The sequence below is a fragment of the Opisthorchis viverrini genome, assembly GCF_000715545.1.
Source record: "Opisthorchis viverrini unplaced genomic scaffold opera_v5_42, whole genome shotgun sequence".
Classification (NCBI taxonomy): domain Eukaryota; kingdom Metazoa; phylum Platyhelminthes; class Trematoda; order Opisthorchiida; family Opisthorchiidae; genus Opisthorchis; species Opisthorchis viverrini.
The window spans coordinates 1,039,287-1,051,169 of NW_008751698.1; the positions used below are offsets into that span (position 1 = coordinate 1,039,287).

The following is an 11,883-nucleotide window of genomic DNA, read 5'->3' on the forward strand; positions in this document are numbered from 1 at the left end:
CTCATCCGCAGATATGGCACGCCAACTTGACCACGTGACTGACTTATCGGTACGTTTTGGTACTTGTTATCTCATTTAGCAAACACTTGGAGTGGATATAGAGCCGGAAATAGCGTAGTTTTCAAGTTTACGGTTTGTCAGATACATGGAAGATGAATACACAGAAAATGTAGCAATTCCTTGCACCTGGCGAGACTTAATCCAAAATCTTCTTGTTTTAATCGTCTTCGTACAGTGAGGCATACAGTGCTTCATGCACACCGGAAAGGAAGCAATTCAGTTGTGTTAGTTCGTATAACCCAAATTCAGTAATAATGTAAACAAAGGTGAAATCCGACAGTTTCTCATCTACTCAGAAATTTACCTGCAAAGGTCCTGTGCCCAAGTTGCCAAACCTATCAACAGAAGAATATTGGTCCAGTGACCTTCTGGCGGATAGATCTTACGCTTTGATATGTTTGTCGGGAAATCGCCAGTATTATTGTTACACGAAACAGATTCGGTGATTTGAGCCCGATGTTCAGACATGGGTATCTGTGGTAATTAAGTTTCGTACGTATATCGGTACAACCCGACAAACTAGAAATCCAGAATTCAGCGAAGAGTGGCAACCAGCACGTATGTATTCGAATTGGCGAATATGTACAGCATATGGAATATTAAAACAAGAGAATAATGAATAGAGCAATGAATAGAGTATCAGACATGTTCATCACAGATTACCATGGAAGAATACCTATTCACTTTATTCTGACGATAAACTTGAAGTAAAAAGCCGAATTTCAAGTAAATCTGAAAGTGCTGCCCCTAGCTAAAAGTCAAAGCTATTTTTGTAAAGTTGGCCGTTGAACGTTTCAAATGAATACTGCATCTGATAAGGCAGGAAATTAAGATGGGGTGGTAGAGTTTTCCCAAATACCACTGCCATAAACGTAGCAAAAGCATTATATCAAAATGATAGTCAATGACTTAGTGTCATGAAACTAGGGTCGGCACCGTGAGCAGAAGAAACTGGGCATAAATTAGAAGCCAGTACATCGTACTGGAGAAATGTGGTAGCTTGACGGATTTTGACGGACTGTCTATACTCAGCCCCAGCATCCTCGTCACATCCACCCTTGTCAAGGCGAGACTACGAACAACCTCTAACCGATTGGTCTTCACTGTGGAGGACATTCTTCAACTCTTGCACAAGATCAACCAATTCTGCGCGTTGGAGCCCGACGAGATCCATCCAAGGATCCTGAAGGAAACGTCCTCCAAACTGGCAAATCATTTACACCTTGTGTTTTGTCAGTCACCTGACGAAGAGATCGTCACGCCAATCTACGAAACTGGTGGCTGACAATCGCTTGACAGCTACAGGTCTATAAGCTTCACTAGCGTGCGATGCAAGGTGATGGAACACATTCTGAAGCGAGCCATCCTAGATCACTTTAATTTCAGCAACCTGATATCTTCAGCTGAACACGGATTTCTCCCAAACATGCTCGTGTTTATGGACAGCTTAGCCCAAGCCAGGCACAAAGGACTCATACCGGATGCCATATTTTTCGACTTCTCAAAAGCATTTGCTAGATTCCCACACGTACCACTGCTCCACAAACTCGAGTCTTACGGGATTCAGGGAAAAATCCTCCGCTGGATCAAGGCGTTCCTATCAGACAGATCATTCCGAGTGGGAATAGGTTCGACCTACTCTTCTCCAGCGCCGTTCTCCATTGGAGTTCCTCATGGCTCCGTCTTGGGACCAGTGCTGTTTCTGATCTACGTCAATGACCTTCAAGACTTTCTTGCAGGTCCGTGTTTACTTTTTGCGGACGACTTGAAATCCTGGAGTTCCAATTTCAGTGCCCTCCAAACGGATGTAGACGCTGCCAAGCAGTGGTCGTTGGACTGGCATCTTCCTCTGAACGATGTGTTTTGGAGGAGACTCAGGAAATGCCTTTGTCATGCATGGTGAAAAGAGACCAGAAAACATCATGAGGATAGACTCCAAAAAGGATTTGGGCATCTGGGTATCCTCAAACTTGTCCTTCTCACTGCACCATGAGGAATCGGCCCAAAAGACATTCGCCATTTTACGGATGATCCGACGTACCTTCCGTATTACTAGCGCGGACTTCCAAACACTCTATGGGGCCCTTGAGTACGGCAACCAAGTTGTCTACTCAGGTCGCACGAAAGACGTCATCCCCATTGAGCTTGTCCAGCAGGCCGCTACGAGAATGGTTGCCGGCCTCAAATCCGTGGACTACGAAACGCGTCTCGCGGTGCTTGATCTCTTTCCTCTGGAGTACCCTCGCCTCCGTGGGGACATAACTCCTACCTAATCCCTGTTTGAACAAAGCTTGACAAACAGGTTTTTCAACGTTGACCCAGCAAACACACGGCGAGGACATAGTGAGATAATTTTCAAGTTCAGAGCAAACACATTCATTAGGCGAAATTTTTTCTCATTTCGGGTAGTGGGTGCGTGGAATGACTTTCCTCCGACGGTTGTCCACGCTCCTTCTAGAACCCAGTTTAAAGCACTATTAGACATTTATTTATGCTAATCCTCGCGCTGGCAAGCATATTGACCCGCGCCGGGGATATAGAGAACAGTGCTACACCCTTTTTTCACTTGTGCCCTTCTGGTGAACGACAGCCGCTGACCGACAAGAACAAAACCGACCCGGGAAACTTGGGCAAAAGCCTCGATCCTGTGTATCAATCTGTGAATCCGTGAATCCGGTGTACGGACAGTCCTCAGAACTGGCGGTTAGGCATACTCAGACATTAAGTGGTCGGAAAGTTTTGTGGGCTTAAAAGCAAAACTACTGAAAGGGCTTTTTGGGAACATCAGAAATTTATCAGGTTCGTGGAGTAGAACGGTACTTTCTTGCGGAAAGAGAGCCAGTATTTTGCCCGATACCAAAGAAAAACATCAGAATGGCGTCAGCGATACGGATGGAAGGCTGCAACTTGGCTGAGAGCAGCTTAGGTGACGAAAGACAACGGAGACAGTGGCATGTTTCGCATGCAAAAATTAACGGTCACTTTATCTCTGGACCGAACTCAAGATAGCTGAGTGTTTGATTGCAAGCCTACCGGGCAAAGTTCCGGTTTTCGAAGCTCACCCATTCATCTCTGCTGTTCCTGGCTACCACTGGGTAATGCGGCAGTAACTCACCTCCGTTCTATCTGAGGACTCCTGGAAGACCGTCAATCTCGGATGTTGAAGAAGGTAGCAGAGTCTCAAATAAGTAAAGCATGGGGCTCTGTAAGAAAATGAGCACCAAGGATATAGGAATTGACAAGAAAAAATTGATATGCATTAAATTTTTCAGGATCTCGCCGTTGTATCAGCACATGCCCAGTGGTTTAAAAGGGAGTTTGCAGTGAAATGAAACGCCGATATCAGTTACCAAATTAGAAAACGTGGAAACATAGACAACCAGTTTTCAGGTGGAAAGAGAGGCAGAATGAACCAGCGACCCCCAGTCCAAGCATTTCAGAGTGCAACTAGGGAGGTAGCTCAGTGGTCAAGGCACTGCAGCTGTTTCCAAAACGTATGCACAACTAAATAGAATACTCTCAAAGACAGCCAGTATGTTATTAACTAGGGCTGATGTGCTGAAGTCACGAGAGGAACGTCTGTAAGCCAATGACACGGTTAGCCGACCAGTTGTAAGTTCTTACTGTGAAGTGACTGGGCGATGTTTTTGATTGTCAGTTTCTTGGCCATATTCTTGTTCTGGGAAAATGCCATCAACGCTGGTTTACGTAACTATTCTACATCGTGAATACCCCATTATAATTGTTTAGAATTACCGAAATATGCGATGTCCAGGAAAAAATGAATTGACCAACTCTAATCTATCTCACATTCGACTGCCTCCAAAAACGAACTTAGGTTACAATAAATAGTTTTACTGCTTGCTTTGGATTGCCGTAAAACGGCTACTCAGGCCATGACGTGCAAGCATAATGTCCTATAAAACACAATTCTGGATTGGTCACAGCCTCATTGGGGTCTCACATTCTGGTCCGGTTCTTCGTGGCTAAATCTGTTGCACGAATTACTTGATACATTATGTCTCTGAGGTGTACCAAGGACTGTTAAAAAATTTTCACAGATCTTTCAGAGGATCAACAGGCCATATATTCAAAACGCGTTCACGTTGTGTCCCCCAAACGGCTGACATAGAATATTTCCCAGGAGCAAGTGAACTAGTAGCCATTGCCAATTGTTCGATCGCTTGATTATAGCCTAAACGCTGTTCAAGTGATTAGCTGTAAAGGAATAAGGTCTGCTTCATTGGTCCTCTAAACATTCTCTTTGTCACAACTCTCATCGCTTCTTTGAAAGTGGCTGGCTTATTCACGGACTTGGTCACACCGTCCGCCTTGACACCTGCCAATTGGGTGATTTGGGTGCAGATAACTCTTAGGTGGGCTTCCGAAATTTCTCAGTGTGAAATGAGAAACAGAGTTTTTCTGGAATCTTGTCCTCTGCACCTAGTTCCGTTGTTATGTCAAACGGGTGGGGCACTTTATTGTGTTTATTTCTGAAATGTACCCAGCTATAGACGCCAGTGCATTGAGTGATCCGTGCTGGCCTTCTGGAACCACTTCCTTCTATGTAACCATCTGCGTGGTAGTACATCTAATGATGCCAGAATTCAAAATGCGAGCATTACTAAAGACTCTTAAAACAACAATTCGATCTCTTATCTCTTCACCTGTTGAAAGCCTGTCATTCATATGTCTGAGATACAAATGTAGTAATCATATATCGTCCTCACGTAATATATTTTCCAACTTTGCCATAAATATAACTTTCAACTAGCACAGAACTAGGTTACCTGACATGGCGGTAAATGAAATATTCCGGTACATTGAAAATCCACCCATCTATGCGCCGAACAATGTGATTCAACACAAACTATTGTTCCTTGGGTCTGAGACGAAAATATTTCGATGCAAGATAATTGTCCGGCATTTTTGCATCTAATTTTACCGTCGATTATTTGGTCAAAAATGGCACTCGGAGGAAACTAACCACGGTAGTTCACTTCAGTTAATCTGTCAGCTGGCGAAGAACTGTAGCATGTAAACACGTTTTACTCTGATACATCTAGATCGGTTGAAAACTGGTCGAAGGCGTTTTCCAAAGACTTGCTACATATGGCAATCGTTCGATAGCACGTGTGATTGGAGGGCTAATAGAGCCGTATCCGGCAGATGTGCGAGCTGATCAGTGCTAATTATCCGGTTTTCAAATACCAGTCAGGAGGCTGCCAGTTGGCAAGGGACCGCTGATGAGTCAGCATAGTAAAGAGGAAGCAAGCGCACGGCGCTTACAGATTTTTCGACAATACTGAACTACAATCACGGGGCGAAACCCTAATTGGAACTGCTCAAACACTGGCACACTACGGGCTTCACAGAGAAGGGTACTAAGTTACCACTGAAAATGAACCGTAAACTTCGTGCATTTATCTGTAAGTTTGATGCTCAATATGTTCGGTGACATACCATGTATCAGTGACTTTTCCCCAGTGAACCAATCAATTATATTAAAGCATCTTATTAGGCGTTTACATACTTCCAATTTCTGGATGAAATCTTTCGCAATAAAACTGTTGATCAAAAATAAGAAAAAAACGCTAAAGTTCTTTTTCAGAAGAGTCATTTATTTCGTTCGTTGGAAAACTAACGGCAGACACGGCGTTTGAAATAAAAATGTGCTAGGGGTGCAAGTTTTTAGGGGGGAGAAAAGAGAAATCCAATTCACTCAGGAAACACGTTGGTGGAAATTTGGGTAATGAAAGCAGTTGTTTGGTGCTGAAATTAACGGGGCATTTTGTTAGCACGAGAGTGGTTCGGTCATGGTTTTGAGTGTAGTTGCGGAAGTTGTTTTGTCAAGGTGATACTTCTCAAAAAGCAGACAAAATTCTCCATGATGCGTTTTTTTTGCAGCAAGATGATGGCACCTTATAAAGCTTGGTTCATCTACTGGTCTCCGTAGGAATTCAAATTGTTTATTCAGAAAATCGAGTGTTCAAATTATAGTGGTTTTTGGAAAATTTTGGGGTGATCTGCATTAACTGAACAGTTAATAAGAAAGGTCCGCAAATAAAGAAAAAGTGGCGAAAATTTTGCGCGAAAATCTAGCAACTAACCAAGACGAACAAAAACAAATCACATCTTTGCTCTTTCGTCTTGGCCTCCGTAGAAATAGCAAAGATAACATGCTAGTTGATACTGAATGTTTAGAACTCCGAAACACCATATTGGTCTTGGGGCTCCGGCGCTTTTTGTCGCACTGAGGGTGACTTGGGTGATGAAATATACCTCCCATGCCTTTTAGCTTGTTCTGTTGGTACCCAGTTTGGAGCTTGAAGTGGTCGCCAAATCTGCTGTGACTCAGTTCGGCGATAAACTGGGGAAGATGGCCTTGAGTAGATGGCCACAGGTTGCACAGAAAGCCCTCGACGATACCGGTCCGGCTGTACCTGACAAGGAATAAACATGTAGTTTGTATGGTGTTTGAATGTTGAGCATTTGATATTCCGTTTATACATTTCTGGACCGTGTGGAACGATATTTTATGAGTGCTCGGTGAGCTTAGCAAGGTCTTCCGAAATCTTCCGCCATCATTAATAGAGATTCCTCTTAGTTTAGGCCTATTTGTTGACGCATCGCCAATGTACAACGTTCAGCCACGCAAATAGGCACTGAAGATATCAGTCAAGTTCTGTCTGAAGTACTCAGTAAATTTGCGAAACTGGACGGATGAAGTAACTGGCAGACGCATTGCGCGAGCCACCAACTTTATCTTCTGTGTCAAAAATCAGTATGGATAGTTTTGTTTAGGAAAGTGAAAATCTCCTTGTTTTGTTCTTCGACATGATCACACGGGGATTTAATGGCCTCGAGGACTATAAATGTCAGCGGTAAATTGCATTTTCATACGTAAGAAAGGCTCCAGATGCAAGCTTTTATTGTGTTTTGAATCAGATAACCTGGCCCCAGCGCTAGCAAGAATATACTGAGCACTAGAAGTTATGCGTGAGGAGTGATTTATGGGTGTAACATATCATTTGTTCCACAACACAAGGCCAAAATATCCTTTCATGAGGACGAGATTGTGATCCACATGCTCCCCTATCTAGAGCTAGAATAGTTCACACAGTTCATCCTACTACCATTTATTACTCGCTATGGCGTGTCTTTTCCTGCCTTTGTCACGGTCTTTCCTGCATTGTGGATGGTTTATGACTGAGGAGACAGGGCACATAAAAGTATACGTGACCATCTTATCAGCGAGCGTTAAGGAATAAAGGTAAGTATAACGAATAAGCAGTAGATATGAGATTCGCCTCCGAGATTCTAAGACACCCTAGTGATGGGGGCGCCAAAATCATTTGGATAAACACAACTTTAACAAATTGAAAATAACCAGGGGTTTGAGTGGCTTAATAATGACGTAATTCTCATACAACGTACGGTCTTTAAAAAGTTCCCCAATAATATGGTGCATGATGTGATAAAATACGACTTGATACAATTGTAGTCTGATATAAATTTACTGTAATATGGTGTTCGGATTTCAGTAAGAAGCGATGGGGCTTTTAAATCACCAAAAATTCACCACCCCTACAGAACCTTTAGCCACGTAGCGAAAAATGGCTGAACTACATAACCAATTGTCCCTATCAATGGCTTTATCCACATTATTCCGCAGAGAGTTTGAACTAAAAAAACACGATTTCTTAGCTGCAGCTGATGCCGTGAAGCCTGTCTCATTGTCAAAGTCCTCATCAGAAAATACAATTTTTAGATTAAAAAAAAACACATTTTATTGGCACATTCAAATAGTTCACCATGATGATGTCATGAGTACGTAAGTGATTATCACGGGCTTATTTTGTCAGTTAGGTCGTCGTTATTTCTACACTAATTCAGCTTAGTGTGATAAAACTTGTTTCTTTGCTTGTTGAGGCATTCATCATAACATGTGTGCAGTGTACTGCCCAAGGATCAACTCGATCATTCCACTCTTAGCAGATATTTTAAGACTTTCGACAATAAGGATGCTCAAATACGTACAAATAGAGTTATTTGACCGAATTATGGTACAAAATACGGAGGCATTTTTCTGTTTAACAGGTCATCTAAATAACACAAAGTATGGATGTGCTTACGTGAGTATCTACGTGATAAGATCGTTCGAGGTTTGCTGGATATGCTGGATAAACGGGAGTAGCATTGGACCATGAGTTGTCTACTTTACTTGTCGGACTGTAGTGTACGGTTGATGAGTCACTACAGGAAGGGAACATCAACAAAGACAAAATACCGTATCAGTGACAAATGCAAATTATATAAGTTTACAATCAACGATCTCTTATTGGAATGACCTTAGTATAAAACCAAGTAAAAATAGCACGACTGAACAATCCTAGGTAGATCCACCAATATTTCCCCTCGTTTTTAAAATCTGCTAGGCTTACTTAGTCGTTTGAAGACCCCTTTAGTTATAGTCAGTTAAGTAGAACCATCTAGCTGCACGGATCAAACGGAAAGTGGTTTGTCTGCATTATGAAGTACACAAATCTGGACGCTTATGTGGCCTCCCAATCAGAAACAATTCCTCAACGCCAACAACTTTTCAAAGTTAGAAAGCTGTGCTCTGGCGGAAAAAACAACTTCATATGCCATCGGTTTGGTTTGAGACCCCTCAGTTTGGTTTTTTTCGTGCCTCCGAACTAAAAAAAATCTTATTAGTTTTTAAAGCTTTGGATTAAACAGAGAGCTGCTGACTCTAACACCTGTCTCTCATGATGACGATGACGATGATACTGATGAGCGAATCCAAAGGGAGGTAGTTTGCGACTGATGGTCATTTGCCCCGTTCATAGTCTTCCGACCGCCTTCTTCAAACGCAGTCACAGTGAAAGCGAAATAAATATGCACAGCTCAGATGTTCGTAAAAGTATGCTGCAAAATGGAATATTGTCGGCACTATGGATTTTGCTTACCAGGGATTCTGCACTTAAGATAGCAATACAAGTCCAACTATAGGGTGACATATTGGTCTGCAGGATTTAAGTTTTTTGGCTAACCAGGTGAAGACTCGTCTGAATTTTGTATGTAAAAAATCCTCTATGACAACCTCTCGCTTGGGAGACCACCTCCAGTAATGTGGGAATGTTCCATTTACGACGGTGCCTACATTTCGGAAGAGTTGCAAAGAGTAAAAAATGATGTTTTGCAAACAACTGGAACGGCACATTTGAATGCAAGCCCCCCTCAGTGTCTTCGTTATAATTTTATAAAAGAAAGGTGGACACGTGTAGCAACACCTTACCTATTTTACCGTTCCCCTTCAGTATTACACCTAATGACTAATACTCACCATTTATGAGAGTAATTTTCAACAAACAAACTGACAATGTAACTAAATGCTTCCGTTTCGCCAAACCACTTTAATGGTCTCACTCAGTAACCGGGATACTTTCGTCAATGCCATGTGACAATGGCTTTAACAGACAGATTTTATCCAGCACAGCAGTGCGACCTAGCGCGGTACAACCCGTGCACCTTCACACCGATGACAAGAGCTGGTTATCCAGATGATAAACTGAGCAGTAGCTAAGCGGATTTCACAAGGTAACAAAAGACGACGGAACAACCACTAGTCACCCCATCAGGCATCTTCCATATCACATCAAGTTACGGCTGTATATCACACGTCATTGTTCTGACTGGTGCACTCTGTCTGGCTAGTAAATATCTTAAGGTCACTGTGCAGCTAGCGACAATATGGTACGACCAATGACTGAGACTAAAGTTGCAACGACTTGAATTTTCGCTCAACTTGGGCGGTTTAAATAATCGGTTCGTTACGTTGCAGTAATGCCAGCGTTTGCTGCCTTCAAAATCAGTCGCACTAATAGTCAAGCATCTACCATGTTCTGTGGGCTTCTCTTTGATACTGTCGGGTGTCTGCGCTACCTGCCTTTAAAATCAGCCAGAGTCGAGCTGTACCTTGCGGCACAAACGAACCTTGATCCACGCGCGAATAACACAGAAAGCGTTGACTTTACAGTTTTTTCTATCGTTTTAAATGCTGAATGCAGGTGACAGAACATCATTTTGTGTGTAATGAAATAAAATGATCATCTCAAGTATACTGGCTTATTTTCGAAAAAAACTGGATTGAAGATTGATTGGTAAGGATAAATTCACCTGCGCTGGGTGTACTTGCTCACCTGCTGAAAACGTTCACACGCAACGGCTGTACCATGCGACCCGGCACAATAATCGGGTGGCCTTGTTGTGTATCTGAAGAATTAAAACCGTAAACCTGACGTCCCATGGTGGAAGGATATCGCCTTCCCGGGTAAACTCTGGTTGTTCCGTTGGATACGACCTTTCCTTGTGGACTCATGGTGTATGGATCGTGAACACGGATGGTTGTGGAATATTGCGGCTGACGGGTCGGTGATACTGTGACTTGTGGAGGTCTTACTGTGTAAAATCTCCCTGGAGAGGATTGTTGTCTCTTTGATGGTATAAAGAAAAAGGAGTAAATATAAACTACACGTACTTAAAAGCATGCATGTAAATAAAAACGACCAATTCTTGATTCTCATTGCAGGGAAGAAAATAAGACCGTACCTCCGGTGAACTGGGTGAGAAAGGCCCGGTGGCATATTGTGAGTGTTGTCTTATACAAACTTCCGAGGGACGCTGGACCGGTGTAGTCGCACGCGGTGTAGTTCCACGGTGTGTCTGAAGAATGATAGTCCCCGTAGTGCTTGACTTCTTGGTGGTACCAAAACTTGGTGCTGAACGGGTTCCGCTCACCCAGCTTGGCGTGATATTTGATTCCCATCTAAATCCATCGACATCTGCGCCATATTCGGATTGCGTTTCATAGCGAGATGGTGGTGGATGTGACGGCATTCTCATTCTTGGCACTATAAAATGAAAAAAAATTTTAGATAGAAGGCCTGAATGGGATTTTTATAATATCACAAATTTCTCCATTGCGTGGGGCTGTCAATCAATCTCAATCATCTTCCAGATTAATTAATATTGCTCCTGAAAGATTAATTGATCAATATCAGACCAACTTCTCGGTTGTTTTCATCAATGGGATGATGAGCTGATGTATGAAAATGGCTAAAAATACATCCCATATGCTCACATAGTAGCACTATTACAATATATCTGCCTTTCCTAAGACGATTCCCTTAGATGTCATCATGTAGTTGAGCACAGCACTCACGGAGATGGTCTGAGTGGTCTCAAAAAACTAGTTTTAGAGTCAGCAGCCGGAGTTGGTTATCTTGAAGCTCAATTTAAGATGGAGAGTAATGTGTATGAATTTTAATCCATGGGTAATTAGTTGATTCTTGCTTTTTCTCGCCCAATCGGATATGAAAAACTTAAGGAGAGGAAGAAAGGAGCAAATAGCGAGCAACGGGCCACCGAAAACAACACTGGATATACTGTGATAGCTCTGTCAAGGTATTAAAGTGTACAACAATGTGCTAATTCTTTGGGATGAACAAATAACTGGTCTTTTAAAGCCACTATTGAGCCCTTTTGGATTATGCCAAACAGCACCATAAACACTTACATGGACAAAAGCAGAAAAAAAGGTTTGTGTGTATAAACTTGTACGGTTGTGATACGAAGTTGATTTCAAGAATATGTACACCTCAGTTCTGGGAAAGTGTTCCATTTTTGGGCTGTTCCAAGAACGTCACTTAAAAGATCATTTCTTACACAAAGTGCAGCTAAGCGTACAAATTTAACAGAAAGGTTCGGACGTTTTGCGCATTGCGGCCGCTTCTATATATATATATATATATATATATA

The 11,883-nt window shown here is 42.4% G+C and overlaps 4 protein-coding genes across 4 annotated transcripts in view; 2 read left to right on the plus strand and 2 right to left on the minus strand.

Annotated features, from left to right (window-relative positions):
• T265_03085 (hypothetical protein) overlaps positions 1-1,276 on the minus strand; it is a gene marked incomplete at both ends in the record, with an annotated part of 40,371 nt that extends 39,095 nt beyond the window's left edge. Inside the window, one exon of the mRNA XM_009167490.1 lies at positions 1,151-1,276. Coding sequence (XP_009165754.1) covers positions 1,151-1,276 — 126 coding nt within the window. The remainder of the gene's footprint in view (positions 1-1,150) is intronic.
• The window catches only part of T265_03086 (hypothetical protein), a gene marked incomplete at both ends in the record, with an annotated part of 39,545 nt that extends 38,200 nt beyond the window's left edge, over positions 1-1,345 (plus strand). The window contains one exon of the mRNA XM_009167491.1: positions 1,127-1,345. Within this exon, the coding sequence (XP_009165755.1) occupies positions 1,127-1,345 (219 nt within the window). The remainder of the gene's footprint in view (positions 1-1,126) is intronic.
• Positions 1,346-3,467: 2,122 nt separating this feature from the next.
• T265_03087 (hypothetical protein) overlaps positions 3,468-11,883 on the plus strand; it is a gene marked incomplete at both ends in the record, with an annotated part of 115,624 nt that continues 107,208 nt past the window's right edge. Inside the window, one exon of the mRNA XM_009167492.1 lies at positions 3,468-3,515. Coding sequence (XP_009165756.1) covers positions 3,468-3,515 — 48 coding nt within the window. The remainder of the gene's footprint in view (positions 3,516-11,883) is intronic.
• Positions 5,663-11,883, minus strand: part of T265_03088 (hypothetical protein) — a gene marked incomplete at both ends in the record, with an annotated part of 46,246 nt that continues 40,025 nt past the window's right edge. Inside the window, 4 exons of the mRNA XM_009167493.1 lie at positions 5,663-6,503; positions 8,196-8,316; positions 10,266-10,558; positions 10,675-10,976. Of these exons, the coding sequence (XP_009165757.1) occupies positions 6,261-6,503; positions 8,196-8,316; positions 10,266-10,558; positions 10,675-10,976 (959 nt within the window). The remainder of the gene's footprint in view (positions 6,504-8,195; positions 8,317-10,265; positions 10,559-10,674; positions 10,977-11,883) is intronic.